General features: G+C 40.1%; 2 protein-coding genes and 1 long non-coding RNA gene across 8 annotated transcripts in view; 1 reads left to right on the plus strand and 2 right to left on the minus strand.

Annotated features, from left to right (window-relative positions):
• The window catches only part of TCP11L1 (t-complex 11 like 1), a 35094-nt gene extending 30633 nt beyond the window's left edge, over nt 1–4461 (minus strand). Inside the window, exons 1-2 of one of the 6 annotated variants that reach the window (XM_086677722.1) lie at nt 4325–4461; nt 1335–1521 (exon numbers count right to left, since the gene is read on the minus strand). In XM_086677722.1, the coding sequence (XP_086533848.1) occupies nt 1335–1497 (163 nt within the window). In that variant the 5' untranslated portion in view covers nt 1498–1521; nt 4325–4461. Of the gene's footprint in view, nt 1–1334; nt 1522–2666; nt 2756–3614; nt 3745–3956; nt 3975–4038; nt 4175–4324 lie in introns of those variants that run through there. The other 5 variants (XM_086677723.1, XM_086677727.1, XM_086677724.1 and 2 more) reach the window with 5 other exon arrangements.
• Nucleotides 4462–6064: 1603 nt separating this feature from the next.
• Nucleotides 6065–9062, plus strand: LOC147576571 (uncharacterized). The gene is made up of 2 exons (XR_015240930.1): nt 6065–8016; nt 8514–9062. It is a non-coding gene; the product is annotated as an uncharacterized LOC147576571 (long non-coding RNA).
• Nucleotides 9063–9346: 284 nt separating this feature from the next.
• Nucleotides 9347–26704, minus strand: DEPDC7 (DEP domain containing 7). Its single transcript, XM_025928590.2, has 9 exons — nt 26551–26704; nt 17037–17427; nt 15096–15223; nt 14076–14265; nt 11853–12064; nt 10945–11087; nt 10637–10762; nt 10446–10524; nt 9347–9672 (listed from the first exon to the last, which is right to left on the minus strand). Exons 1-9 carry the CDS (start codon nt 26621–26623, stop codon nt 9479–9481), a joined length of 1536 nt encoding a protein of 511 aa, XP_025784375.1. The 5' UTR covers nt 26624–26704; the 3' UTR covers nt 9347–9478.
• Nucleotides 26705–27413: the final 709 nt, after the last annotated feature.

A 27413-nucleotide genomic window follows, 5' to 3' on the forward strand; every position in this document is an offset into this window, starting at 1 on the left:
GTTTCGAGTTCAAGCCCCACATCGGGCCTGGAGCCTACTTAAAAAATAATAAATAATAAGCAATTAACAAACAAACAAACAAACAGAGATGCCTGGCTGGCTCAGTCAGTAGAGCATACAACTCTTGATCTCAGAGTTGTGAGTTCGAGTCCCACATCGGGTACAGAGGATAAAGATAAAATCTTAAAAACAAATAAATAAAAAGTAAAAAAATAAAAAATAAGTAAAAATGGGAAAACAGAAGCTTTCTAAGTATACATATTGGAGACCAAGAGGACCAAAGGTCGTATTTGCTTGTAGTGAGGTCTTTGTATACTTTGTGTGCTGGGATGAACCTAGCAGTATATCCATCAAAATCTATGTGATACTAAGCCACAATAAAATGGGGCCTACTAATGTTTGCTATAAGAATACTATGTTAAGGGGCACCCGGCTGGCTCAGTCAGCAGAGCATGTAATTCTTGTTCTCCGAGTCGGAGTTCAAGCCCCACGTTAAGTAATTAAGCGTACTTAATTTAAAAAAATAATAAAAGTGAAAAGAATATTATGGGGACTAATAAATTACCTGAGAAGGGCTTTGAACATTTTAAAAGAAACACACCTCAAACCCAAAAAATGTTCATACTTCTTTCAAATATGCAGAACTACCCATCATCTACACTTTAAAGAGATAACATCAGCACTGACATTCTTAGACTATGACACTCCCTCTTAAAACTTTCATTTTTTGGACCCACTTCAAAAAGCTTAAGTATTCTTAATAAAAGACAGGAGTTGGGGCAACTGCTGGGAATACTTGTGGAAATTGCCACCCTTTCATCAGTGAGGCCCGCTCCCAGTCAGGGATCTGAAATGACTTCACCATACATTCCGCAAACTGAATCCCCTCAACCTCGTGGGAACTAAGCCCCCAGGCAGTGAAGTTAGGGTGTGGTGACCTCACTCACATTCAAAACCTTTTTTAGCCTGCACGAGCACAGTCCTGGCTGGAACCTGCCTGAGACTTTTCAAATGCTTTTTTAATTAAAGCTACAATTTGCACTCCACCCTCCTAGTTCTCAAAGCAATTCAGAGAAAGTGGAAGGTCACTGACACTAGAGGAAGACAGAAATATTCTGGACATTATTCTAAAACTTTAATTTCTCAAGCAACTGAAAACCCACAAGTGACTAGGCTGCCAGTTGAGAAACTTGCTATTCTTAAATGCTGGTTATTGGCAATGTTCTCATATGATAAGAACCCAGCTCAGGGTCACAAGTATAAGGAAGCCTAACCAAAATATCACCTGAAAAACAATGATAATATTCCTTCTAACCAAAGTTAAATTTGCTTACAGTGAGGTCTTTGCATTCTTTGGGTGCTGGGAGAGCCCGACTTTATATTTTTCTGTAAAGCTTCATCAGAACCTTCCACAGCATCTTCAAGGCCTTGTTCAGAATCACTTGATTTTGATTCTCCTGCTTCATTTGTATTGGGCTTGTCAGGGTTTTCAGACATTCTCAATTAAGTTTATTCACTTTCCTAGGAAAGAAAAAAAAAGTGAACCAAAATGTTCTAGCTCTGTTACTAACCGGCAGTTGACTCTGGGCAAATCATTTATTCTCTTCGGGTTTCCATTTCTCATGTGTAATAATGAGTGGGCTTGCAAAGATCTTATCCAGCTATCATATTCTACCTCAATGATTAAACGATACCTGTAAAATGACACTTACAATTTATCAAATTCATGGACCTGTACCTCAGATAGAGTGACAGGTTTGAGTATTTTTGTCCCACTCCTAAGTCAAAACCAGGATCTTACACTGTTGGAAGATAACACTATAAACTGCCTGCTTCTATTTTGATCAAAGAGTGATTCAATTCTTCAATTCTTTCCTTTCTTTCCTGAGAGTGGAGAGGAAAAGCCTTTGGAAATCATGCTTTTAACTTGGGCTTCCAGTTGAATACACTGGGCCATGGAGCTGGTTCTCTGATCCTGTTATGTGGATAAGATACCTGGGGCTGACACATAGAAGGTAGAAGCATATGAAGCATTTAGGAATAATGTATGGGGCCAATATTTTTATTAACTTGTCAGCCGGCAGGAAAAGATGGTAAGTAGGAAGTTGCAAACAACCACGATGTATGGGGTTGGGTGGGGTTTTAATTTTTTTAGTTGCTGGTTAGAACAGGAATAATACTTAACGTGTTGGTTTGGGCCAGTTAAAAAAGGCCTGGAATACTAGCCTCTTTTTACCATACAAGTTTTTGTCAAGTTCTTTTCTCCCCGAGTTTTTTTCCTAGAGTTTTCTCTTCCTAAGGTGTTCCTAATTAAGGGAGAAGACAGACACAATGTTTCTGCATTCACAAGAATACTGCAAATAATTAGTATTTGTATCATCAACACTTGGAGATCACAAAACATTTTCATAAACGCTAATTAGACTTTATTATACACCTGGAGGGTAATCCAGGGATCAAAAGAAATGTTGGCAGCTTGGAAAAGGTCTGGCAGACTCTCTTTTGCCCATTAGACAGAGAAGAATCATTTGATATAATTACCTAGAATTTCAGATCCCTCCATTAAATAGAATGAAGTTACTGGAATTGACATTTCCAGGCCTGTATTATTTTTTTTAGGCCTGTATTATTAATATGAAGGTTTCTTTAATACAGTTCCCTCTTACCTTCCAACATCCCACTCCAGACACCCATCTCCTCTGTCCTAAATCCTATCAAGCTCTGGAAATGCTCCAAGATCCAAAAGACAACATTGCCAGCATATTCTCGGAGAAAGGACAAACAAATACACTTCTAATTTTATCCTCTTCACATGCTGAGAATGAGCTCAGAAAGGATGAAGTAACTCATTCTGCACAGTGAGGAGGAAGGCACGCTTTCTGGGTCTCTAATACTCAGCTCAGTGAACTAACCCCATCCTTTTAAGATTCTGCTCAAGTCCTACTCCTCTTAGGACACTTCCCCACAGTGTTTGCACCTCTCTCTGAACTCTTGTAGGGCTAGTTGCTGCGTGTCTAGCATGCACCATAGCCTTAGATCCAATTCAAAATATACTTATTTAAATAGGTCTGGGGGGGAGACATGCTTACAAGGAAACAGAACGAAACTGAAGCCCCGATGGCATTATGAAACCACTACGGGAACATAGTAGAGGGAGATACTAATTCTGCCTGTAAGGAGTTGGGATAACCTTCCCGGAAAAGGTGACATTTGAGCTGTTTTTTTTTTTTTTTTTTTTTTTTGGAAAGAGCAGGATTTCGTCCAATTAAAATATGTCCGGAGTGGGAGAGAAAAGGTGAAAAGGGAGGCATTTCACTCAAAGGGCACAGGTGAAGGCACACGAAAATAAATAGAAGAACAAGTGGCAGGTGATGAAGAGGGAAAGAGGAGTTGGGGCAATATTGGAAAATTGCTAGTTTTATTAAAAACAACAACAACAACAAAATTCTTCACCTAGATTTTTAACTTCTTAATGCCCAAGACCAACCATATTTCCCACATATGCTCCATCCGTATATCTTCCAAACAGATACCCAGTAAGTGTTTGTTGACAGCTGTGTCATCTCTGTGATGTCAGCGTGTGTGGGAAGGATGGGCGTTGGCCTCAGACATACCTGGGTTCCAATTCTGGCTCTTTACTAACTGTGAAACTTCAGTTTCCTCATCTGTAAAATGCAGCTACCCACTTCTTCGATTTGGGGGAAGATCAGACGACAGAACGTGCATAACAGCAGCTGGCACACTACAAGCTTTCCACAAATGGAAGCTATATTTATAGGGCTACAGGATGCAGCAAGGAACCATTTATTGCTTACAGCGTGCTCATTCATCCAACAATCACTAACTCCTGCTCCGCCTCAGAAGGGAACCGAGGGTAGGAGGATTCTCGCACTTGCCCTAGAGACCTTCTATCCGAGCTACATGCCGGGCCCCAGCTGCCACAAGAGACTCCCCACCAGAAAGGGTCTTTCAGCGAAGTAAAGGGGGTCTGTCCACCGATGCCGGGAACCGCTTCCTCTGGCACCCAGTGTCACTCACTCTCAGCGTCCAGATTCCGTTGTAAACAACTGTTCAGGCCGGCGAGGGAGTGGCGGGCCAGCAGCAAGCGATGGAAGCGGGGTGCGCTTTGAGCACGGCCTCGAGGGGTGGGACAAAGGCCGTCCTACGCCGCAACACGCCGCCGTCCCTGCCACTCCGTCGCCTCCACCCTACAGCACCGGGACCCGACCTCCCCGGAGGAGGCGAAGAAATGCCTGTGGTTTCCACCTCACGCCTCCCGTGCGGGCCCCGCAGGGCTGCCAGCCTCCGCGCCCGCTTCCCTCACCTGCCGCGGAGTCGGCGTGCTTCCTCCTGCCGCTCGGGCCGGGAATGAGACGGGAGGAGGCGCGGAGCGATGAGCGGCGAGCACGGGACGCTTCAGCCTCTATCCTTCCGAGGCCGCATCCCTCGCCGCGCTGAGGGCCGTCCTCCCTACCCGACTCCGGTGGGTAGCGGCCAAAGCGGCCGTTCCTCAAGCGTCGGGAAGGGGGAGGCAGCCTTTTAGCCGGGAGGCGCCCGCCCCGCGCAGGGCGGCGCCATGTTTCTGTACGGAAAGGCGGGAGGCGCGGCCCTGTCCGGACCCAGGGTGCTTAGTGAGAGGTGCTTCAGTCTAGGAGGCGCCCTGTTTCCGTATGTAGATGCGAGAGGTGGGCTCCGGGTCTGCGGAGGGGGCACAGTGGGCGGTGGCTCGGGACCTGGAGGTGCCCGCCCCACGCAGGGCGGCGCCATGTTTCCGTACAGAACGGCGGGCGCCTCTGAGAGAGTGTAAGGCGGGAGAGGAACGCGTGGTAGAGCTGGCACGGAGTCTGTCAAGTGAAAGAAAGCGATAGGCCGCTCATTCACAACCTCATTCAAAGCCTTCCCCGCCCGGGTTTTCAAATTTAAACATTACCATCGTGTCTTCTAGGTGCACATAATTTATCATCCTCCTCTAATTTGGGCTGTTAAGAAACAAACAAAGTCACGCCCACCACCTAGGTAGCCAAGCCTCACTTTAATGGCACAGACTCATTTTGGTTTTGAGGTCATCTCTTTTATCCAAGCGGATGCCACACTTGTCCATAGGAAGAGCGAGACTTCAGTCCTGAAAAGACGCCAGGCAGGGGGCAGTTTCCATGAGGGTTCCACTTGGTGTAGGTACAGAAACAGTAAGCACTTTGGGTGTTTTATGAACTGTGTTTTAGAAGGGAAAAAATATCATGGTTGAATGGATGAAGGAAATGTGGTATATATTATACAGTGGAATACTACTTGGCAATGAAAAAGAATAAAATCTTGCCATTTGCAACAATGTGGGTGGAACTGGAGGGTATTCTGCTAAGTGAAGTCAGAGAAAGACAATTATCACATTTTCACTCAAATGTGTAACTTGAGAAACTTAACAGAAGACCATAGGGGAAGGGAAGGAAAAATAAGTTACAGAGAGGGAGGCAAACCATAAGAGACTCTTAACTACAGAGAAAACTGAGGGTTGATGGGAGGGGGGGGAAGGTTGATGGGTGCTGGACATTGAAGGCACTTTTTGGGATGAGAGCTGGGTGTTGTATGTAAGTGATGAATCACAGAAATCTATCTACTCCTGAATTCAAGACTATAATGTATGTGAGCCAACTTGACAATAAATTTTTCAAAAAAAAAATTCATGCTAAAACAAGCTTGTTTTAGAGCTTCATCTCCATCACAGGTAGCAGGGACCATGCTTATCTTGGTGCTGGACTAGTGGGCTGCTCCAAGAAAACCATGCTTTTCTCACCTTGTAGCAAACTATGTGAATAGAAATAGTTTTGGGGCCAGGGTCGTTGGGTGGCTCAGTTGGTTAAGCATCCGACTCTTTTTTTTTTTTTTTTATGTTTTTATTTATTTTTGAGACAGAAAGAGACAGAGCATGAGCAGGGGAGGGGCAGAGAGAGAGGGAGGCACAGAATCCGAAGCAGGCTCCAGGCTCTGAGCTGTCAGCACAGAGCCCAACGTGGGGCTTGGCAAGCTCATGGGCTGTGAGATCATGACCTGAGCTGAAGTCGGACGCTTAACGCTTAACCGACTGAGCTACCCAGGTGCCCCAAGCATCTGACTCTTGATTCAGCTCAGGTCATGATCTCATGGTTGGTGAGTTCAAGCCCAGCATGAGGCTCTGTGCCATCAGCTTAGGATTCTCTCTCCTTCTCTCTCTGCCCCTCGCCCGCTCGCTCTCGTGTGCACTCTCAAAAAATAATAAATTAGTTAATTAAAAAATAGTTTTGGGGCCTAGTCTTAAAAAATAAAAGCTATGTGATTAATTGTTCATTTGTAAAAATGCTTTAAGACTGAGCATAAGTCATGTATGTCCTAAACCAAATGAAAGTAATAATTAAGTCTCCTACCTGTAACCCATAAAACTCATTAAATTTAAATAACTAGAACAAAGTAAGATGAAGTGAAGTTAGTGCTGTCAAACAATATTTCTAAATAGATCACACCCGGGCAATTATTCCTAAAGTGTTGGAGGCTGAGTGCAATACAATACCCTCAAACCATTCACAAACTAGCACGTTGGGTATTTTTTCTTAAATACACACACGCATAAAAGTCCTCGGATGAGGATTCACTTTAGAGAAAAAAAAAAAATCCTTAAAATACTCAACTAACTGGAACAAAGATTCACCAAGAAAACATTCAGTTCTCACTTCCATGTCCAGACTAATATACCATTAGTCTCTAGTGGTTCTCAACCCTAACTACATCCTAAAATCTGGGGGTGTGGAGCGTTCTAAAACTATCATCTGAAATTCTGGGGGTGATGCCAAGGCAGAACTGTTAAGCTTTCCAGGTGATTTGAACATACAGCCAGGCAAGAACCACCTCCCTAGGGAGACCCACCCTCTATGTCCACACACCTAGTGAGAATCCACTACCTTCTTTTAAGGATTAATATACACAGTTTTCACTTGTGGAGGGGATGTTGTTACACTATCAAAATTATTGATTTGACTTGCAGTGGCTTACTTGTAATCTTCTGATATATTTGGTTTCCTTTAAATATTAAAAACATACTGACACCTTCTGTGATTTTTTTGGGTTGCAAGGACTGGAAACTCAAATTACCTCAAAATAAAGGGAGTTCACTGAAAGGCCACTTAGGGTTTTGAAGAAGAAAGCTGGCAGCTGTTCTAGAGATCAGTACTATCCTATCAACTCCCCTAGACACAAAGGATCGCTCTCATCATACCTCTGCTCCTCGCTGCAGTCTCCTGTACTCCCTTCATAAAACAGACTAGCTTACTTTAATTGTTGCTCCCTAATTTGGATTTTTCTATACAGAATTTCACTGCCCAAGCTGATTTTTATGCAAACTCAAGTCATTTGCCTATAGGTAAGCTATCGATCAGTGCTTAGCCCTGTTCTACCCAGCTAGGGTAGTGGTAAAGCTCAGTCTCCTAGGCATCAGGTTGTGTAAGTGAGGATGGGTTCCCAAGAGGTTATCCTGGATGAATAAATGAGGGCACATAGCAAACAACATACAGTTCTAGTGGTACAGGAGGGCTCCCACAGCATTCAGGGTAGCACAGAACCCACAGTTTAAAACTTTGACCATGCAGTAAACATGACCAATTTTTCTTAAAACCTTATTCTATTCTTGCTTATGAAGGTTGAGGTAAATTGTGGTCTTGCTAGATTTTCCATGGAATTATCATCCCATTAGAATGCTGCTGCTTCTAGGACCACGACTATAACTAGGCAGTTCTGCCTTCCCCTGAAGGAGATGGTAGTTCTGTTTGCCAAATAATCATTACGTGCAAAGGTTGCAAGTCAGTACACACAGTTTTGCTCTGTACTAATGTACAGAGTCTCTAGATTAGTGGTTCTCAACCCTGACTACACCTTAGAATCTCCTGGGGGGGGGGGGGGGGGCAGGCAGGAGTTCTAAAACTATCAGCTGAAACTCCAGGGGTGATGCCAGAGAACTGCCAAGCTTTCCAGGTGATTCCAGTGTGCAGCCAGGTAAGAACCACCCCCACACTCCCCATATGGTCTCACGGCACTTTCAGTAGTTTCTGAAAACTTCACACTTAAATCACAAACAAGCTTATCTTCTCTTTTTCACTACATTGTAAAGAGAGTTACCTTCCCTTCTTGCCTATGAAAACAAAGCCAAAAAACAAAAACCACACAAGGTTAGGGATCACAGGTACATTATAGAGGAGTCCTCAACTTTCTCCCATTTAAAGACTAGTATCCGTTATAGGTTAGAAAATAAAAGATTGACATGCCAGCACATTGGCTTGTCATTTGAGTCTTTCCTACCTCTGTTTTTCAAAAAAAAATTTAAGTAATCTCTATACCTAATGTGGGGTTTGAACCACAACCCTGAGATCAAGAGTTACACGCTCAGACTGAGCCAGCCAGGCACTCCTCCCTACCTCTGTTTAAATGTAGGCAGCAGTATCTCTAAGTAGATAAAATTTAGTTTCATTTTATTTAATGTTTATTTTTTATAGACAAGACAGAGTACAAGCAGGGGAGGGCAGACAGAGGGAGACACAGAACCCGAAGCAGGCTCCAGGCCTCTGAGCTGTCAGCATAGAACCCAGCACGAGGAGAAACGAGAAAGATTCAAAAGAACATATAAATTAAGAGACTTACAAAGCTCATTAATCAATTGCAATTTATGGACTTTAATGGATCCCTATTTGAATAAACTGTCAAAATCATGTGAGATCAGAAAACGTAACTACTGAATGCATATTTGATGGTATTAAGGAATTGTGGGTTTGTGTGTATATAATATACTGTGGTTGGTTTTTTAATGTCCTGTTTTAGCTACACATTCTGAACTTTTATACATGAAGTGATATGTCTGAAGTTTGCTGGGGTGGGAGCAAAGAATGCATGGGGGTATAGATTAAATGAGATTGGCCATCAGTTGGCAATTGTTGAAACTGGATAATGAGTATGTGGAAGTTATTCTATTATTCCATTCTCCCCCATTTTTATATATGTTTGAAGTTTTCCACAATAAACCTAAAAAAATGAAGTTTTCAAAATCATTAGGACAGTTCAATTTCTGACTTGTCTGTTTGTGGTAATTACCAAATTCATTTTATCATAGCCTGAATTTCTATTTTATATCTTTAAGGAGTACCTTTCAAGGTAAAAACCACAGTCCTATTAACTGTTAATTAGACTTCCTTACTATTTAATACTGTTATGTAAACACTGCAATGTCATATCATTATATTCCTATGATGTTCTATAAAGTATTGGGCAGAGTAATTATAAATCAACTCACCCTAAACAGGTCAATACTTAACAGCAATACACCATCTAATACTCAGTTTATACAAAAAACATTTTATTAAGTACAATTTCATATTTAGAACACCCAAGATTACAAATGTGATTAGGTATTTGGGATACATAATTTATTCTTAAAATACATAAGTTATACACAGACATTAAAAACTCAGTCTCCAAAATACTCAATAAAGATGTCTGGATGACACTTGTAGAACTGACCTAGCAATTTTTTCTTCTCTTTGGCAGATAGTTTTGAATCCTCATCAATAGTTTTTAGTAAATTCATTAGTTCATCCTTAGTTGTCTTCTGGGTATAGTCAGAATAATCACTTTGATCAATTCTCTGGCAATATATATATCCTTCAAGTTTAAAAGTAAAAAGTTCAATTAATGAATCTATTCCTCAGATTTAACTAAAAAAAATAATATATTCACATTTCTATTTTTATTCCCCAGTTTTTTTTTTTTTTTAATTTTTTTTTTTTAACGTTTATTTATTTTTGAGACAGAGAGAGACACAGCATGAACGGGGGAGGGGCAGAGAGAGAGGGAGACACAGAATCGGAAGCAGGCTCCAGGCTCTGAGCCATCAGCCCAGAGCCTGACGCGGGGCTCGAACTCAAGGACCGTGAGATCGTGACCTGAGCTGAAGTTGGATGCTTAACCGACTGAGCCACCCAGGCGCCCCTCCCCAGTTTTTAAAATGCAATGAAGATGCTAAGCACTGCTGACTTTCTAACCTTGGTTACTTTTTTTTTTTTTAAGTTTATTTTTGAGAGAGAGAGAGATAGAGCACAAGTCGTGAAGGGGCAAGGAGACAGAAGAGGCAGAGAATCCCAAGCAAGCTCCGTGCCGTCAGCACAGAGCCTGATACAGGGCTCGAACTCACAAACCACGAGATCATGACCCCAGCCTAAGTCAAGAGTAAGACGCCTGACTGACTGACTGAGCCACCCAGGCTCCCCAGGTCAAGTTACTTTTTGACATAAGGAGGGTCTCTGCCAAGTCTGGGTAACTCCAAGGAGTTTAAAGTTTAATTGAAATTAAAGTGCAACTACTTACAGCAAGACTTTCAAATAAATAACTAGGAATTTAGCTTTGAAAGATCATGAAAACACTATTTCTCAGATTACCTGTATCTCTATTTGGATCTCTTCCTTTCTGAATGGCCATGAGCTTAACACTAACAATTTTATGTAGAGTTCCTGGAATCTTAAAAAAAAAAAAAAAAAAAAAAAAGAGGAGGGACATGGGACATTATTCAAATGCATTGCAATCTAGTGATCATTACATAAACTCAATTTAACTACTTTCAGAATTTTACCTTAAAAACATCTTTTTGATGATCCATTAAAAAGAGTACCAGAAGATCAGTTTTGCCTTTGGATAAATTTTTATTGTCAACAATAGCTTTTGAGAATATCCTTTTCACAACCATTCGGTTGTCGCTCTATAAAAATAAAAACACACCCAATAGTGTATATTTGAACTAAATTTAATATAAAAGGCAATATTAAGTATTAATAGCTATTCATTTCAGCATACTTGGTGCCAATGTAAAATAATCTGACATGTGCATCCTGTAAGTATTAAGGCTACTGAATACAATTAACATTTAGACGAAAGACTTACTTCTTTCTGTAATTTAAATTCAGAAGGATGTGCTGCAACAGCCATGAAATACAGTAGTCTTCTAAATTCTTCTCTATTTTGGGAATCCAAAAGCTTTAGAAAGAGCTGAGTAGCTTCTAATGCTATTTCAGTCTTCCCATTCACTTCAGCCAAAAGAAAAAACGGCTTTTAATTTTGACCAAGAGGGACTATTAAAGGAACAAAATTCAAGTTAAAGCTTAAGTTAAACAGTAAACTTATTCAAAACTATTTTCAAAAGCAAAACAAAACAAAAAGACGAGGAATTACAATAAATGACCAGTACCAATCTTCAACACAGCCTATTCTCAAATTGACAACTCATTCCCTAAATCCTTGTCAAAATTAACAATCTTAGGATGTTGTATCAAATTCTTGGCTTTGAAAATAAATTCCCAGCCTGCTTTTCATTAATTCAATACATTTCAAGTGTACACTATGTGTAAAGTACTGATGTATCCAACTCTACCTGAGAAAAATAGACAGGATTCTCTGAAACCCCCGATTTGTTTTCAACAAACCATGAGGAACAGTCTGGCTCATTGGTAGAGGGACAGAGTGTCTGCCATTTTGAAGAGAACGGAGTGGGAAGAGTGGTGATGTTGGTGTGCTTTCTACAGAAGAGAACTACCACGCTATACTTGTTAAACTTCCAGTGAATGAGGGTAGCATTCTCCTGTGCCAACGGAAGTTCCTGTGTAACTTTACAGCTTATTAAAGCCTCTTTCCAAGTCAGCCCTAGAAGTTTTGGAATAAACATACTTTCCATGGATTAATCCAGATCCACTCCCAGCTTGAAGTAGTGCCATTTTGGTTAATTCTGAGGATAATTAACTTCTTCCTGTTTTTTCCAAAAGACACATTCCAGGATCCAGTAAGCTCTTACTTACCTAAGAGTTCTGCAATGCCATTATGAACATCAGATAAATGATTTAACAGGGGTTCCCTACTACTGTAATATTTGCCAATGGCATCAAACAGAAGTTCTTTCACTAGGTCTATCCTATCTGGTTGCTCGGGAAAGTTTCTGCTTATGTCCACCACCATCTGATCAGGAAGGTATTCTAAGCAGTCAGTTGCTGCAGAGAGCCATTCATCTTCCCTATGGGGAAAAAAGAATTATTTTATTTTAAACAGCAAAAAAGCAACAAATGTACACACAGTACTTACTACCTATCTCAAGTCTGCCATGAAGATAGATTTCTATATCCTTAAAGATACATGTAATTCTTTTTAAAATATTGGTAGATCATGTATCACAGACCAAAAGCTTGGCTTAATAGGTCTTCTCTCTTTTTCTTTTTTTCTTTTGAAGGGAAAACAGAAGCTATCCACTACAATATCAACTAAAAAGGACATCAAAATTCAAAGTCTACTCTTGAAATTTATGACAGAGGCCCAGAAACTCTGAGTTACATGCTCAGGGTCCCAGGCAGTACTAGATCCCAGATCTCACTCCTAGACCAGTACTTTTCTAATACAATCTTGCTTACTTCACAGCTCTGTGTGTGATCAATCCTCTCACACTTTGGCTAGGAGAGAATAGAGGAAGATAAGGTAGGGTGTCAAAATAATTAATTTCTACTTCTAATAAAATGCCAGCAGGGTAACTTCAGAAAAATGCTACAGTTCAAAAAATAGAATGAATAGCTTTTAATATTCAACTTGTTAATGTACATATGTATTTTATATATAGTTTTTAAAAAATCATGCACTCTACTGCCATGAACTCAGGACAACTAATTCTGTCACCACTCAGGTGCACTATATCGGGCAGGTCACGTCACCCTTCTGGGCATCAGCTTCATCAAGTTAATGGTAAGATGCAGCTAGATGATCTTTAAGGTCATTTTTAACACAGTTTCTAACTCTGTATTTAAAATTTAAGGTAATTATAAAATGTTTTCAGGGGCACTTGGGTAGCTCAGTTGGTTAAGCAGCGGACTCTTGATTTTGGCTCAGGTCATGATCTCACATTGACAGTGTGGAGCCTGCTGGGGATTCTCTCTCTCTCCCTCTGTCCCACGTGCTTGCTCTCTCCCAAAATAAAATAAAATAAAAAATGTTTTCATGTTACTTTAAATTCTTTTTTTTAAAAGAATTATGTAGGATTTAATCTTTTTTAACTCTAAAATTCTTATTGATTAATAAGCCTCCTATTGTATACACAGAGTCAATAACTAGTATGTTGGGATTAACTGCTTTTTGCATAAGGTTTTAAGCTACCTTTTGACATTCAACTATTAATAGTTCATTGGACTGTAGAACTTATGAAGTACTGAAAATGTAAGTTGCATTCCTTTGAAACATTTCTATCTCCCTAACTACTGAATGCTATCTGCTAAGGCAAAATAATTAAACATTAAATAAGCTATAAGAAATAAAAAATACAAGATTTTAACATGTGATAATTTTACTTAGGAGAAGAGTTTCAAAGTTATAAGGAATATAGAACTCTTCCTTAAGGAAAAAAAAAATCATATTTCCCTTAGCACCTGAAGTGAAGCCTTCATACCTTAAGATTTATATTTGGAAGAATGATAGTCAGATATGAGAACAAGAGTTACTTTCATTATATTTCTTTAACAAAACAATTAAAAATACATATTCAAGATATTCTGGAGAAGTATAAAAATATAGGTAGTCAAAGGATTCTGAGAATTTGCCAAATCTGTTAATTTTTTTCCAAGCCCTTTGAAGACCAGAGAGGCCTACATTTAAAAAAAATTTTTTATATTGTGTTCTTCCATTTATTTTTTTTCCTTTTATTTTTTCCTAATATGAAACTCATTGTCAAATTGGTTTCCATACAACCCCCAGTGCTGCCCTACATTTTAACAGAGAGAAGATGGAACATAATCATCTTCTTCACTTGATGCGCAAGTGAAGGTATGTGTGAAACAAAAATGAATATAAAAAATAATGAAAATTAAATCTTTTTCTAATTTTGACCAAGGTAATTTTGTTCTTCACTTTCCTAAGTACTGATAATTATCAATTGACTAATGCATCTCTGATCCTATGGACAGAACTCAAAGGATTATCTTCAAACCATTATCTATAATCTTCCTAAAAACACACTCAAATTATTATATGGATGTATTTCCACATACTGAGAGTCACTATAAGCCTTGAGAATCCCTCGATCCAGATAGTTACTGTTGTTGATCAAGTCAGGTTGCCTCTTAGGCTGAGGAACTTTAGATACAACCTCTTGCTGTTTGAGTAAAGAGTCAAGAAGTGGAAGGTCTACAAGCTGCAGCAGACGTCCAATTGTTTCTTCTTGCCATACTTCATTAATAACTACACAGGAAAAATGACAAGGTAAAAAGTAACAATATTTATTAAATGCTCACCACAGTATTTGTCTAGGCAAGTCTAAGGTAGAAGTTTGTGACAAAAAAAAAAAAAAAAAAAGGAAAGGGAAAGGGAAAAAAGTCAATCTTATGAAGTGGTTTCTTATGAGAAAATAAAAACAATTCAAGATTTGTTTAAAGTGTAGGAGAACAGACTTGGACAACAGGAATTCTTTTCATTCTTGTACTGTAAAAAGCAATATGGCAGAGATAAGAGATCAAGTCATATAACATGTTAATAAGGACTTTGGAAGAAAGAATGATTCATTATTCAATCTGAAAACTGGTTTGAAACTATTGGCTGCAGATTATTCCACTCAGGGTTTCCACAACTAGGATGGGGGAGGGAAGGTGGAAATCGGTCATGAGTCTTCAATCCTTTGCCAAAGACCAGGAAGAACATAAGAGTTCTGTTAATGTTAAACATTAATAATGTAATTTTCAAAATTTTATTTAGCCTAATAAAATGTTAGAGAAAGAAATATCTGAGAGCATATTTTAAATAAATAAAAATCCGCACGCAAAACACTGCAGATTTGAACCTCTGCCAGCTGATAGGACAAAAGTCAGTGTTCAAGAATTGCAACACTGATCTATTTGTTAAAGATAATAGACCTCTGTTAAAACTTAATATAAACAGCTTTAATACACAGTGTGCTCTTTCTTTGTGGTTTGAATATTTAAATTCTAATAAAGGTTAAGACTGAAAATTTTTAAATAACTAACTTTATCTGAAGTTGGTCTTCTGTATTTCTTGCTTGTATCATCTTTACTTACCTTGTGGAGACAAGGTTGTAGACATGTTTATGTGAGGGTAGTTAGCAGGCTTTAAACTCAGATTTTCCCAGAGATCCTCTAAACTTGCCGATTTGGAATCAGAGGACTTAAATAATGCATCTGAATACCTAAAATGAATTTTTTTTAAATTAATGTTTAGTAGTAAGCCCAGAGAAATATCTTACTGTTAGAAAGCTAAGAGTTTCTACATAGTTTATTTAGTTCAGAACAAAAACAAAACAAATGCAAATTCTAACAACAGAATACAAAAACATGCACCTTCTTTCTCAAGTCTAAATACACATACTCTAAATTCTCCTTTGAACATTTAGATTTTAATTTTTTTTACATTTTATTTATTTTTGAGAGAGAGACAGAGCACAAGTGGGGGAGGGGCAGAGAGAGACAGAGACACAGAATCCGAAGCAGGCTCCAGGCTCTGAGCTGTCAGCACAGAGCCCGACATGGGGCTGGAACTCACGAACCGCGAGATCATGACCTGAGCCCAAGTCGGACGCTTAACCAACTGAGCCACCCAGGCACCCCTGAACATTTAGATTTAAGTAATTCGATGATTAAAATTTTGGTCTCCTATTTTAGAATGTAATCAAACTTTATTATGCTGTTTTTTATCAGTTATGTCTATTTCTGGGGCATCCTTCGGTGGATAGTGCTCATCATTTTCCAAATACAGAGCTGATAATCCTTTACCCACAATTCTCAAACCCAAAAAGCTGTGAAAAATTTAAAGTTTATTCAGAACTCATATGGTGGCAAAAGCTAACCTGAGACTATCATAGCCTTTCCTTCTCCCAGTTAGGAGTATTTTGTTTACTTAAGAAATACTAATACGTTCGGTTACCAGATGCTGCCCAGGATCCCTCCAGGACTGTTATCAAACATATGGTCTATATACAAAAGTATCTTTTTAAGATCTCCAAAGCTCCAAATTGCTAAATGCATATAGCCCCAAAGGTTTCAGATAAAGTATGTGGACCTGTATCTGGAAAGCAGGGATTCTGCCCTATCTCACCCTCATATCTCCTTCCTATATTTAGAGGTAATTTTATCATCTTTTAAAGTTTTGAAAGTTAATACATTAAAATATTTGATACACTAGAGACATTAAAAATACACAATATCTGATACACAATACACTAAAAATAACTGAAAGTCGGGAAGACTAAAACTCTTTGGGTCAGATCTGAATTATAAGGCTTCAGTTGCATGGTCCCCTCTACACAGTTTAGCTCAAGGAAATGGAAACATTTTACTTCATGACAAATAAGTTAATTATGTACTTATCACATTCACCCATTTCAGTCACTGGGTTCTACAATTCTGTCCCCCAGTCTCCCTTTAACTGATTCCCTCTTCACCACAATCCCCACTTCACCCCCGTCTATAGAGTGCAATACTGCAATAGATTCCTAACTAGCTCTCCCCATTAGGATGTCCAGATGGCCGCCAGGATGACCTTTCTAAAATATAATGTCACTTTTTTGTGGCCTCCCCAACATCTGTATGATCGATTGCAAACTCAAGTCACATGAAACTCTCCGCACTCTGGGTCCCACATGCCTTTCATACTTCACATCTGCCATTTCCTAGATTCTAGTGATAACTTACCTGCCTACCTTCACATTTTCTGTTCTCATACCACTTTGTGCATAAAACATACTTTTATGCTATAATGGTAACTTGAAGCAGAAAAATCAAAGTTTGTTGACTGTTTCTGCTAAATATAAAATATGAACAAGCAAGAATTCCAGGAGATACTGAATAAACAAAAGTTCACTGTATTTTATCAAATTTACCCACAGACCCAGATTTTAGCCTCATTTACGGTTTCCAAAATAATATAAAACCATTCAGCCTGTTGCTAAAAAGTAGATGAAATCCTGCCAATACCCCCAGGATAATCTAACATTATATACTAACCTGGAAGGTGAACATAGTTTATTCTCTTTGCCTAATTGACTGTCTTGGTTAGGTATGGTTGTGAATCTATAAAGGCTGCAACTACTATCTTCAAATGTAGGTTTTTTGTCTTTTCCAAAGACTTTGGTTGGAACTGCTTCAAATACTTTGTAGTCCATAAGTGCTTGACACACTCTTACCACTTTGGCCCGAGGAATATCTACATCACCAAAATATTTATTCTGAATTAGGTGAGAAAAAATGACATCCACAGCTTCTGAACCAACAAAGCAGTCATTGTGTCTTTTTAAATGGTGTCTTCGTTTTTTCACCTCCACCTGTGTTTGAAGAGTGTTTATAATGCTGCTCCACACATAGGTGGCTCCGAATGGTTTCTGGGCCACGCTGAAACCTGGAATGGGAAAAACGCAGAGTAACCTTGTTCATTTATAATAAGGTCTAAGCAATCCTTAAACAAAAAATACCCATTTCAGGGGCACCTGGGTGGCTCAGTCGGTTAAACGTCCGACTTCAGCTCAGGTCATGATCATGCTGTCCGTGGGTTCGAGCCCTGTGTCAGGCTCTTTGCTGACAGCTCAGAGCCTGGAGCCTGCTTCAGATTCTGTGTCTCCCTCTCTCTCTGCCCCTCCCCCGCTCATGCTCTGTCTCTGTCAAAAATTAACATTAAAAAAAATTTTTTTTAAATAAAAAAATAAATAAACATTAAAAAAAAAAAAAAGGAGCCATTTCAGGGGAGCCTGGGTGGCTCAGTCGGCTAAACATACAACTCTTGGTTTCAGCTCAAGTAATGATCTCACGGGTTCGTGAGTTCAAGCTCCACGACAGGCTCTGCGCTGGTGGCATGGAGCCTGCCTGGGATATTCTCTCTCTCTCTCTCTGCCCCTCCCTCTCTTCCCTCTCTCAAAAATAAGTAAAATAAACTTTAAAAAAGTAGCAATTTCCAAAGTTGTTACTAAGGAACAATTATGAGGTCAGTTTATTACTGAAATTTTAATTAGTAGCAAATCATTTAAAATGTAGTGCCTACTTTATGCTGAACACTGTCCTACATGTTAGGATACAAAGGTGAGGAAAATCAAATCCCTGTTTACATGGACTTATACTTTGTGGGAAGATACAAACAATATGTACATGTTATATGAATGCTAACAAGAAAAATAAAGCCTGGTGAGGAAAGAACACTATTTCAGATGGATGTCAGGAAAGATCTGACAAGGTGATTTCTGAGCAGAAGCTGGAGTAAAATCAGGAAGCAAGCTGTGCAGATATTTGGGGAAAGAAAACAGAAAGAGCAAAGGCTCTAGAAACCGAGTGTGTCTGGCCAGGAGAGGAGGAACAAGGCCAGCATGCCCAAGGTGGGTAGCCAGGGAAAGAACAGTAGGAAATGAGATCAGAGGAGAGTGGAAATGGTCTTTGGGGTGGGGTATCAAGTAGGACCTTGTGGCAGTTACCAATTATGTGTAAGGAACTCTATTAAGTGCCTTATGAATTACATTACAACATTAGCAACCGTATGAGGTAGATATAATCTCAGAGAAGCAAAATAGATTCGCAGAGGTTAAATGTAACTTCCAAACATTATACTGTTAAGAGATGGTATTGGAATTTGGTTCATGGTCTATATGATTTTAAAGCATTTATCAGTAAATAGATGTATAATTATAGACATACATACACACAGCAGTTGGAATAAACTAATATTTTTTTTATAAATTTTTTTGAACGTTTATTTATTTTTGAGACAGAGAGAGACAGAGCACGAACGGGGGAGGAGCAGAGAGAGAGGGTGACACAGAATCAGAAGCAGGCTCCAGGCTCTGAGCCATCAGCCCAGAGCCTGACGCAGGGCTCGAACTCACGGACCGCGAGATCGTGACCTGAGCTGAAGTTGGATGCTTAACCGACTAAGCCACCCAGGCGCCCCTAAACTAATATTTTTAAAGCTTCCTACTATGCAGGCTTAAGAGTTAAGCACTTTGTAACAGGGAAAACTGGTTCCTGCCTGATAGGAGCTTACAACCTACCACAAAGATAGGAAAAGCACAGAGATAAAGCAAGGTTTCAGCAAGACAGGAAACAGAAAACATGCTTTCAAAGATTTATCATGTTTTTCCTGATTTTAATAAACTGATATTTGGCAAAACTACAAAGAAAAGGAGAAACAATAAAAAGGAAAACACAGACCTTCGTTTAATAAGCTGATGGAACAGAGTCTAGCTAATCATAAGCTTGGTGGCTGGGTGGCTTGCTCTCTTTTTACATAAACACAGACTGTGCGTTTTTATGTGTTACAATTTTCAATGATGCTCTGAATATTCAGTGGTTCTAATTTTTAAGCCTCTATTTTTGTTAAGTGGATCACTTCCTTTATTTTTAGGATTCTCTGACAGAGAAGTTGAAAACTTACTACTTCCCTTAAGGTCATGTAAAAAGGAAAACTGTATCACTACAACTCTAAGGAATAAGAGAATTATAATTACAGAAACTGCTACCTGAAATTATCTTCCTGCCTGTTTAGATAAAATAGAATGTATAAGATGAAAGCAAAGATAAGTTCCTGAAAGACATTAAAACTCCACTTAATGCACTAGGGTCATAAATTTTAAGTGGGTCATCTGGAATTCGTCTTTTGTATTATAATACATAAAAGAACCACAGTGAACCATCACACTGTATCAACTTGCAGTGCCATTTTGTAGCTACTAGAAATTTGAACATCTTCACTATTTAAGTTACTAACATACACACAAAGCCCTTTACTGTTTATTTGTATATTTCCAATACCAAAAGTAGATGGGTAATTCAACTATCTACCAATTACTTTAACGTTCATTTAAAATAATCAGCAAGACTGTTTTTGTATTTTAAAATTCAAGATACTTCAGGAAAGGAGTGCCTGGGTGGCTCAGTCGGTTAAGTATCCCACTCTTGATTTCCGCTTAGGTCATGATCTCACAGTCATGAGATCAAGCCCCAGGTTGGTCGGGCTCCACACTCAGTGTGGAGCCTGTTTGGGATTCCCTTTCCTCTCTCTCTGCCCCTTCCATGCTTGCACGTGCACTCTCTCTCTCAAAAACAAACATTTAAAAAATAATAAAAATAAAAACAAAATTCAAGGGGTGCCTGGGTGGCTCAGATGGTTAAGCGTCTGACTTCAGCTCAGGTCATGACCTCACAGTTTATGGGTTCAAGCCCCACGTTGGGCTCCGTGCTGACATTTCAGAGCCTGGAGCCTGCTTCAGATTCTGTGTCTCCCCTTCCCCCTTCTGCCCCTCCCCTGTTTGTGCTTGCTCTCAAAAATAAACAAACATTTAAAAAATATTTAAAAACAGTAGTCATTAAATAAATACAGTATTCATTAGTCCTAAAATAGAGGATATCATAAATTCCATAATATATACTAGTCACAGTATGCAGGAGTAGGACAGCAAAGGAAAATAAGATTTGAACTTGTAGAGATCAGAGTGCTTTTCAAGTAGATTGAAATAGACTTCTGGGTAATAATGTTAAATCTGAAACACATCAGTCTTAACAGTTGAATTACAAGTAGGTAAGTATACAAATCCTAAAAAATAAGGCTGAGTCACTAATTTGAGATCAACAAGACCACAGAATGGAGTGGGAGGGAGGGGACACTCAGTTTCAGCGACATGGAAAAGGCTAATCTTCAACCGGGGAGTTAAGAATAAATTTCCCCATATTAACTTGCTGCTTATTTTGCAGGTTGGATAACACAGTATAAAAGATTAAAGAACAGGTTAGAGCAGGATACTAGGCACCTATGAACCACACAATGTTTCCAGAGTCCTCCAGGCATGATACAATTCAGCCCTTTCAGGTCCCCTCTGTTCTCACTGACCATTAATTCCCTACCATTGCATCCTGGGATATTTCCCCTCAAGCATCACCACCCACAGACCCAAAGTAGCTCATGTTCATACAGATACTTTAATACATAATATACCCTGGACTTGACAAGTAAATACATAATATACCCTGGACTTTAATACATAATATACCCTGGACTGTGCCAAAACCCACACCAGGATAACCTGTTTTTTTAATGCTGACTTCACCAGTTGAACACAGGTCCCCCACATGCTGGTTTGAAACTTATTTATCATCTAAGAGCTGAAATGAATATTGGTATAGTAGACCATGGCCCAGTAAGACAAATTACTGCAACTTCCAACCAGAATTCAAGAGACCAGAAGTATACAATGAATGCTTTGTAAATCTAGCAATCAGAATTTTAGCCTGTCTCCAGCCCTCACTTGCATATGAGCTAGACATTTCTTTAAAATTCATCACTATCTGCATCCTTGATACTTCCTTATTTAATTTACATTTGGTCAAGCATGTTCTAAAAGCATCATGACCAAAGGATCAAAGAGTCTAGAGATCAGCTGTGATAACCTTGGATAAGAGAGTTAACCTCTATAGGTCGGTTTCTTCATTTACTGATACAAGAGTGGAACACTGTGTTTAAGGTTAGTTTCCAGTCTAAACTGCTGAATATAGGATTTGAGAGATTGAAATTCTACCCCATCTCCACTTAGATATGGACATTGAACACGACATAAAATATGGTAAGAAATGAAGCATAGGAACAAATGTGACCTTATCAGATACAACGTTTTTTGGAAGATGTCTGAGCCTAATAAGAGGCTCAGAAATTGTTTTAAACTAGATATATAATATACTATACATACTCTTAAGCACTATATAAATCTAGACTAGTTAACATTCACTTTTCAAGCATTCATTTTTGTTTGAAAATAGTTATTTTTCAAAGGCAAAGACCTGTTCTTTGCATGTATTTGAAATCTACCCAAAAGAATTTACCAAGAATAAAAAAGTTAAATTTCTAATATTGAACTCTGATATATATTTGTAATACTACTGATAATCATCTTCATTTCTATAAATATACACTAAATAAACAAGTTGTTACAATAATTCCCTAAAAATCAAGCCATAAGGCAGATATGTCAAGAAATTACATTTACTCAAAAGTCACAAAGGGACAATCAGCTTCAACCACGATCTGTGCAGCACCTCTACCATGGCCCTGCTTGTGTTATTTAAAGGCAAAAACAGGGGCACCTGGGTGGCGCAGTCGGTTAAGCGTCCGACTTCAGCCAGGTCACAATCTCGCGGTCCGGGAGCTCGAGCCCCGCGTCGGGCTCTGGGCTGATGGCTCAGAGCCTGGAGCCTGTTTCCGATTCTGTGTCTCCCTCTCTCTCTGCCCCTCCCCCGTTCATGCTCTGTCTCTCTCTGTCCCAAAAATAAATAAATGTTGAAAAAAAAAAAATTTAAAGGCAAAAACAAATTCTATCATCACTTCAAATTCGAAGGATTACTGAACTCCGTAGAAGATCAATATATACATTACAAAAATGGATCCTGATGCAAGGTAAACACAATTATGAAAACATGCTTTAAAAATTTTTTTTATGTTTATTTTTGAGAGACAGAGACACAGAGGGAGCACAAGGGAGCAGGGGCAGAATCCCCAGGCTTCAGGCTCCACAGTCAGTGCAGAGCCGACTGGGGGCTCAAACCCATAAACCACAAGGTTATCACCTGAGCAGAAGTCTGACACTTAACCAACTGAGCCACCCAGGTACCCCCCAAAACATGCTACTTCTAAATTAACATGTAAGAATCTCGTTTTCATTCCTAGGCATTAGACTGCCCCCACCGCACAGGAAAAAAAACAAAAAACAAAAAACAATTCAGATAGCTCATGTTAGGCAATTTTCCACAAACTTGAACAGTGAAAAATAAGTGCCTTATTTTTTTTCAAATGTCCTTATAGTTTGCAAAAGTTCAAATTATTTAATTGCCTTATAAACTGCCTCACTGGGGCGCCTGGGTGGCGCAGTCGGTTAAGCGTCCGACTTCAGCCAGGTCACGATCTCGCGGTCCGTGAGTTCAAGCCCCGCGTCAGGCTCTGGGCTGATGGCTCGGAGCCTGGAGCCTGTTTCTGATTCTGTGTCTCCCTCTCTCTCTCTGCCCCTCCCCCACTCATGCTCTGTCTCTCTCTGTCCCAAAAATAAACAAAAAACGTTGAAAAAAAATTAAAAAAAAATAAAATAAACTGCCTCACAAAATACATTTGGTTATTCAATACTTGTAGATGATTGCCAACTACTAAAAACTTTGAAAAGAGAGTTAATGCTGTGGTTCTTAGTGGATGATTTTACCCCAACTGGATACTTGGCAATGTCTGGAGCCATTCTTGGTTGTCACAAGCAAAGGAGGGGTTGGTGCTACTGGCATTTAGTGAGTAGAGGGCCTAGGGACACTGCTAAACACAGGCCAACCCCCACAACGAAGAAAATGTCAATAGTGCCCAAAGTTCAGAAACTGTGGGCTAAGTGAACACTAGTTACACATGAAAACCTGTGTTAATGCAGGACGTACAGTCCTCCTTTCTCTGGATACAAAGAGTAAGACAAAAGCATGAGTTTTGGAGTCCCAGATACCTGGGTTCTATTCTTGGCTCCATCATTTACTATAATGCAATCTTGGGCAAACAAGGTTATTTTTCTGTTGCAAAAGAGAGCCAGTTGCACTGATCTCTGTTACCATCAGGATCATAGGAGACAATATGTCAATACCCAGCATCTAACAGATGTATATTTCAAAACAAAGTGGGAAACTGTTACTTACAATCTAGAAGAGCCTAAGGACTCAATGTAATGGAATAACCTGATTGGGATCCCTGAACAGAGAAAGAACCTTAAGCAAAAATTAAGGAACTCTAAATAAAGTATGGGCTTCAGTTAATAATAAGAATGCATTAACACTCGTTCATTAATTGCAACAAATATACAATTCTAATATAAGATGCTAATAGTAAGGGAAAATGAGTAAAGCGCATATGGGAACTCTATATACTAACTTCGTGACTTTTTTGTAAATTAAATCTATTCTAAAATTTAAAAAATTTATTTAAAAAGTAAAAAAGGAAGGTATCTTTCTTCTTCCTTCCTCTGAACTAAGGGGACAGAGTTCCTACCTTCAAAGAGTTTATCCCTTACCTATTCACCTCACCTGATGATGTCAAGCTCCAAACAGTATTCAATAAATAAAGACTGTTAGCAGATAAGGCAAGATGTGTCACATACCAGAGGACTTAACTCTTCATCAGAAAATAGTATGTAAATCCTAAGTCATTTAGGATTTAAGATAATGTTAAGAATTATTTTTTTCAGGAGGTTTTAAAACATTACAGAATTTTCAAGACAAAGGAAAAGAACTACATCTATTGGACATTAACCAAAGCCTTATGAAAATAGATAAATGTAGAGAACGAGTTTGGGGTATTAAAATAGGCAGCTGTAACTAAGTGGGAAAAGCCTGCTGCTATACACTGATACCAATACACAACATTTTTACTGCATATTGGTTTTGATAGTTCAAAGTTTGTTTTCCTCTTATTTAGTATTAGAGATGTCATGCTGAAGACAGAGACTGCCTCTAAGAAGGTTGCAAGCAGGTAAAGAATGTAAAAGAAATCTCTTCTAATAAGAACAATTTTAAAATATGTTAAAAGAACTATCAATACAAGTAGGCACTGGCCCCTACTTTAATTCACACAGATTAATGAGATAGCATATGGGAAGTACTTTGAGCTCCCTGGAAAAGTGATACCTGGTGAATTCAGAGAATTGGGTTACAGTATAAAAGGAAAACAGGATAACATACCACTTTCTTATTTGTCTGTATTAAAAGGCAAGTATCTTTAAGGTATGTCCTGAAGGTTAGCATATGGCATTTATTTCTTCTACATAAATCAGGTCCCTGGTTGTTACAGCCCCTTTAAGGTGTGGAAGAGTTACTAATAGGTAGAGAACTAAGAGTAGAAAGCTGCTTGCCTGAGCATACAGAAAGGAAATAGCAAGGAACCAAGAAGCACAGGCTCCTATTACTGTGTTCCCTGGGACTGTGACAAGGCAACTAAAGGGTGGAAGAGGGATTAACAAATGCTAACAGGTAGGGTTCCAACCCTAGCAAGCACAACAGATGAGAAAAGGCAGTGGGCTTTTCTCTGCCCACTGTGCTGCTGTGCAGGACACTGGTCTTTGCCATGTGTTCAAATCTGCTAACCAGCCCTTTAGCTCTTCCCTCTGAAAGTCATCTACTTAATTTTGAATACTTGTTCGCTTATGCCATCTAAGAACCTGTTCACAAATGCCCAAAGCTCAGAACTGGTATTTCAGCTGTTAGAGAAGACAGGGTGCCATGTTTTTAATCATGTAAAATTTGGCAATTTCTTTCTCTCAGAAAGTAAGCCTAAAGATTTCCCAAGTCTGTTTCCAATACGATTTGACTTTGAATTCTCAAGTGATGAATATAAAACAACTCTTTTCACAATGTAAAACACAGAGAAATTCTGAATGTAGCCATCATATGCTTATCTGAATCCTTTAAATTGGGGAACAAGGTCAATATTATTCCTAAAGTAGTTCTCATCACAATTTATCATTAGAATTTTGAAGATTAAAAGGGGCATTAGTCATTATAAGTCAAACACAAGACTGGAGCCACTGAGATGCATCCATCTGACCTAAGTCAATTCACTGACTACTGTCACCTTGAGGAAGGAGCCAGTTTCACTGGTTGGTATTTTCCAAAGGAAAAGTTTTTGTCAGATAGGGAACCAATTTGTAGAACACCCTACAGAGCAGATGCAGAAGAGGGTGGGGGTGTAACTTCTCTAGAAAGTAAAAAAAAAAAAAAAAAAAAAAAAGAGCCAAGTGTTCTCTGGATAGTTTGTTGTGGTTTGTTTGTTTGTTTACTGAGTTGTAATATGCTAAGATCAGATTTTTAGAACTTCTCATCCATTCCATTCATTTGTTTGGACATTCAAAGAAAGAGGCTAAGCAAACTACTCTCAAAGCCAAGCCACGATTAAGCTGGTGGCAGAAATTCATCAACGTCTCTCCTAATGTCATGTAGCCATTTAAAAAAGTTCAAACTTCTATTCACTGAAATACTGCCCATCCAGAAAATAACGAACAAATATTTTTTTGCCAAGGTCCTGCCCGTTGAACAAGAGCCCAGGAAGTCTGGAGAACAGAGCGGGCAAGAGAGGCGCTCGGTTCCTGGCCATACTGTGGAGCCGAGGTTTGTGGCTGAGACAGAAGGCAAAGAGCCATACAAGTCCAGATAAACTTTCTACGAGTAACGACGTGGAGCCTATCTGGAGACCTAGTGAGAACGCCTGGCACGCAGCTGGCCACTGAAAAGCGCGCAACAAAGTTCAAGTTGGGGACTAAGTAGAAAGCTGGGCTGTGAGGACGGCAGGGTCGGACGGCTACAGCCCACCCGCGAGAGAGGGACCCAATTCGCCGACAAGCCTGGGCACTAGCCCGAGGGGGCACAGCTGCGTGGCGCCCGCTGGACCTCGCGGCGTGCCAGCCTCGCGCAAGAACCGCAACCTGAGCCCCCCAGCCCGCCCTGTGACCCCCACAAGTCCCGGACAGGGGTCTTCATCACCTACCTGGAGGCTTCTGCGCTGGGCTGTGGAGAGCTGAACAGTTCAGAGCCGCCGCCTTCTCCCGCACCGTGGCCATGGCCGTAGCTGCCAGGCCACCAGCTCTTCCGACCGCCGCACGGCGAAGTGCGCGCCCGCGCCCCGGCCGCCAGTTAACTGGCCCGGGACGGGGCGGGGCTCCCCTCAGGCCCCGCCCCCGGCCAGGCCCGGCCCGCCTTGGCCGCCGCGCGCCGCTCGACACTGGTCACGTGCCTGCAGGAGCTGCGAGTAACCTGCAGCGCCGCGGGGGCGGAAAAGGTTCGGCCCCGGGCGCCCCACCGCACCCACTTCCGCCCCGGACTGCACCGTTCTGCTGTGTTGGCGGGCGGTAGCCAAGTAGAGAGCATTTGTGTGTGGGAGCCGCGGGTCGGCGCCGGCACTCCCATCCCACCGCCACTCAGCGTCGCCCCAGCAGGAGTTAGCCCACCTGGGTGCAAACCACGACACGCCGTTGATGAGCTCTGAGGCTTAGCAAGTTGCTTAATTGCTCTGTGCCTGAGTGCCCTCACCTGTGGCGTAGAGTTTTGTGAAGATTACACAAACTAATTCATGTTAAGAATTTTAGTACTTGGTCCTGAAACTTTAGTGCTTAAAATTATGTCACGATGGTATTTGCGTCGAATTTTTCACGCATCCTTCTCTGAAAAAAAACAACAACAACAAAAACAAATCTTTATCTAGCCCAGGAGAGCAATGTTTAGAGGTCATAGTTAGGAGGGCATCTGGCTGGCCATGGAAAGAAAATCGGTGCCTCCTCCAAAGTAACTCTGGGTCAGGAGGATAGGGACAGAGTTTGCTATGAAAATGGAGTGAAGGCGAAAAAAGAAGGG

The sequence above is a fragment of the Puma concolor genome, chromosome D1, assembly GCF_028749965.1.
Source record: "Puma concolor isolate L17-30 chromosome D1, mPumCon1.1.hap2, whole genome shotgun sequence".
In the NCBI taxonomy this organism is placed as follows: Eukaryota; Metazoa; Chordata; class Mammalia; order Carnivora; family Felidae; genus Puma; species Puma concolor.

Excerpts from the sequence above, each read along its gene's own strand:
- DEPDC7 (XM_025928590.2), bottom strand. The coding sequence starts at position 26,623 with ATGGCCACGGTGCGGGAGAAGGCGGCGGCTCTGAACTGTTCAGCTCTC. Across the intron at positions 12,065-14,075 it reads AAGGCTTATAGTGACTCTCA|GGAAGATGAATGGCTCTCTG; the intron begins GTATGTGGAAAT and ends TTTTCCCCATAG. Across the intron at positions 10,525-10,636 it reads ATCAAAAAGATGTTTTTAAG|ATTCCAGGAACTCTACATAA; the intron begins GTAAAATTCTGA and ends TTTTTTTTTAAG.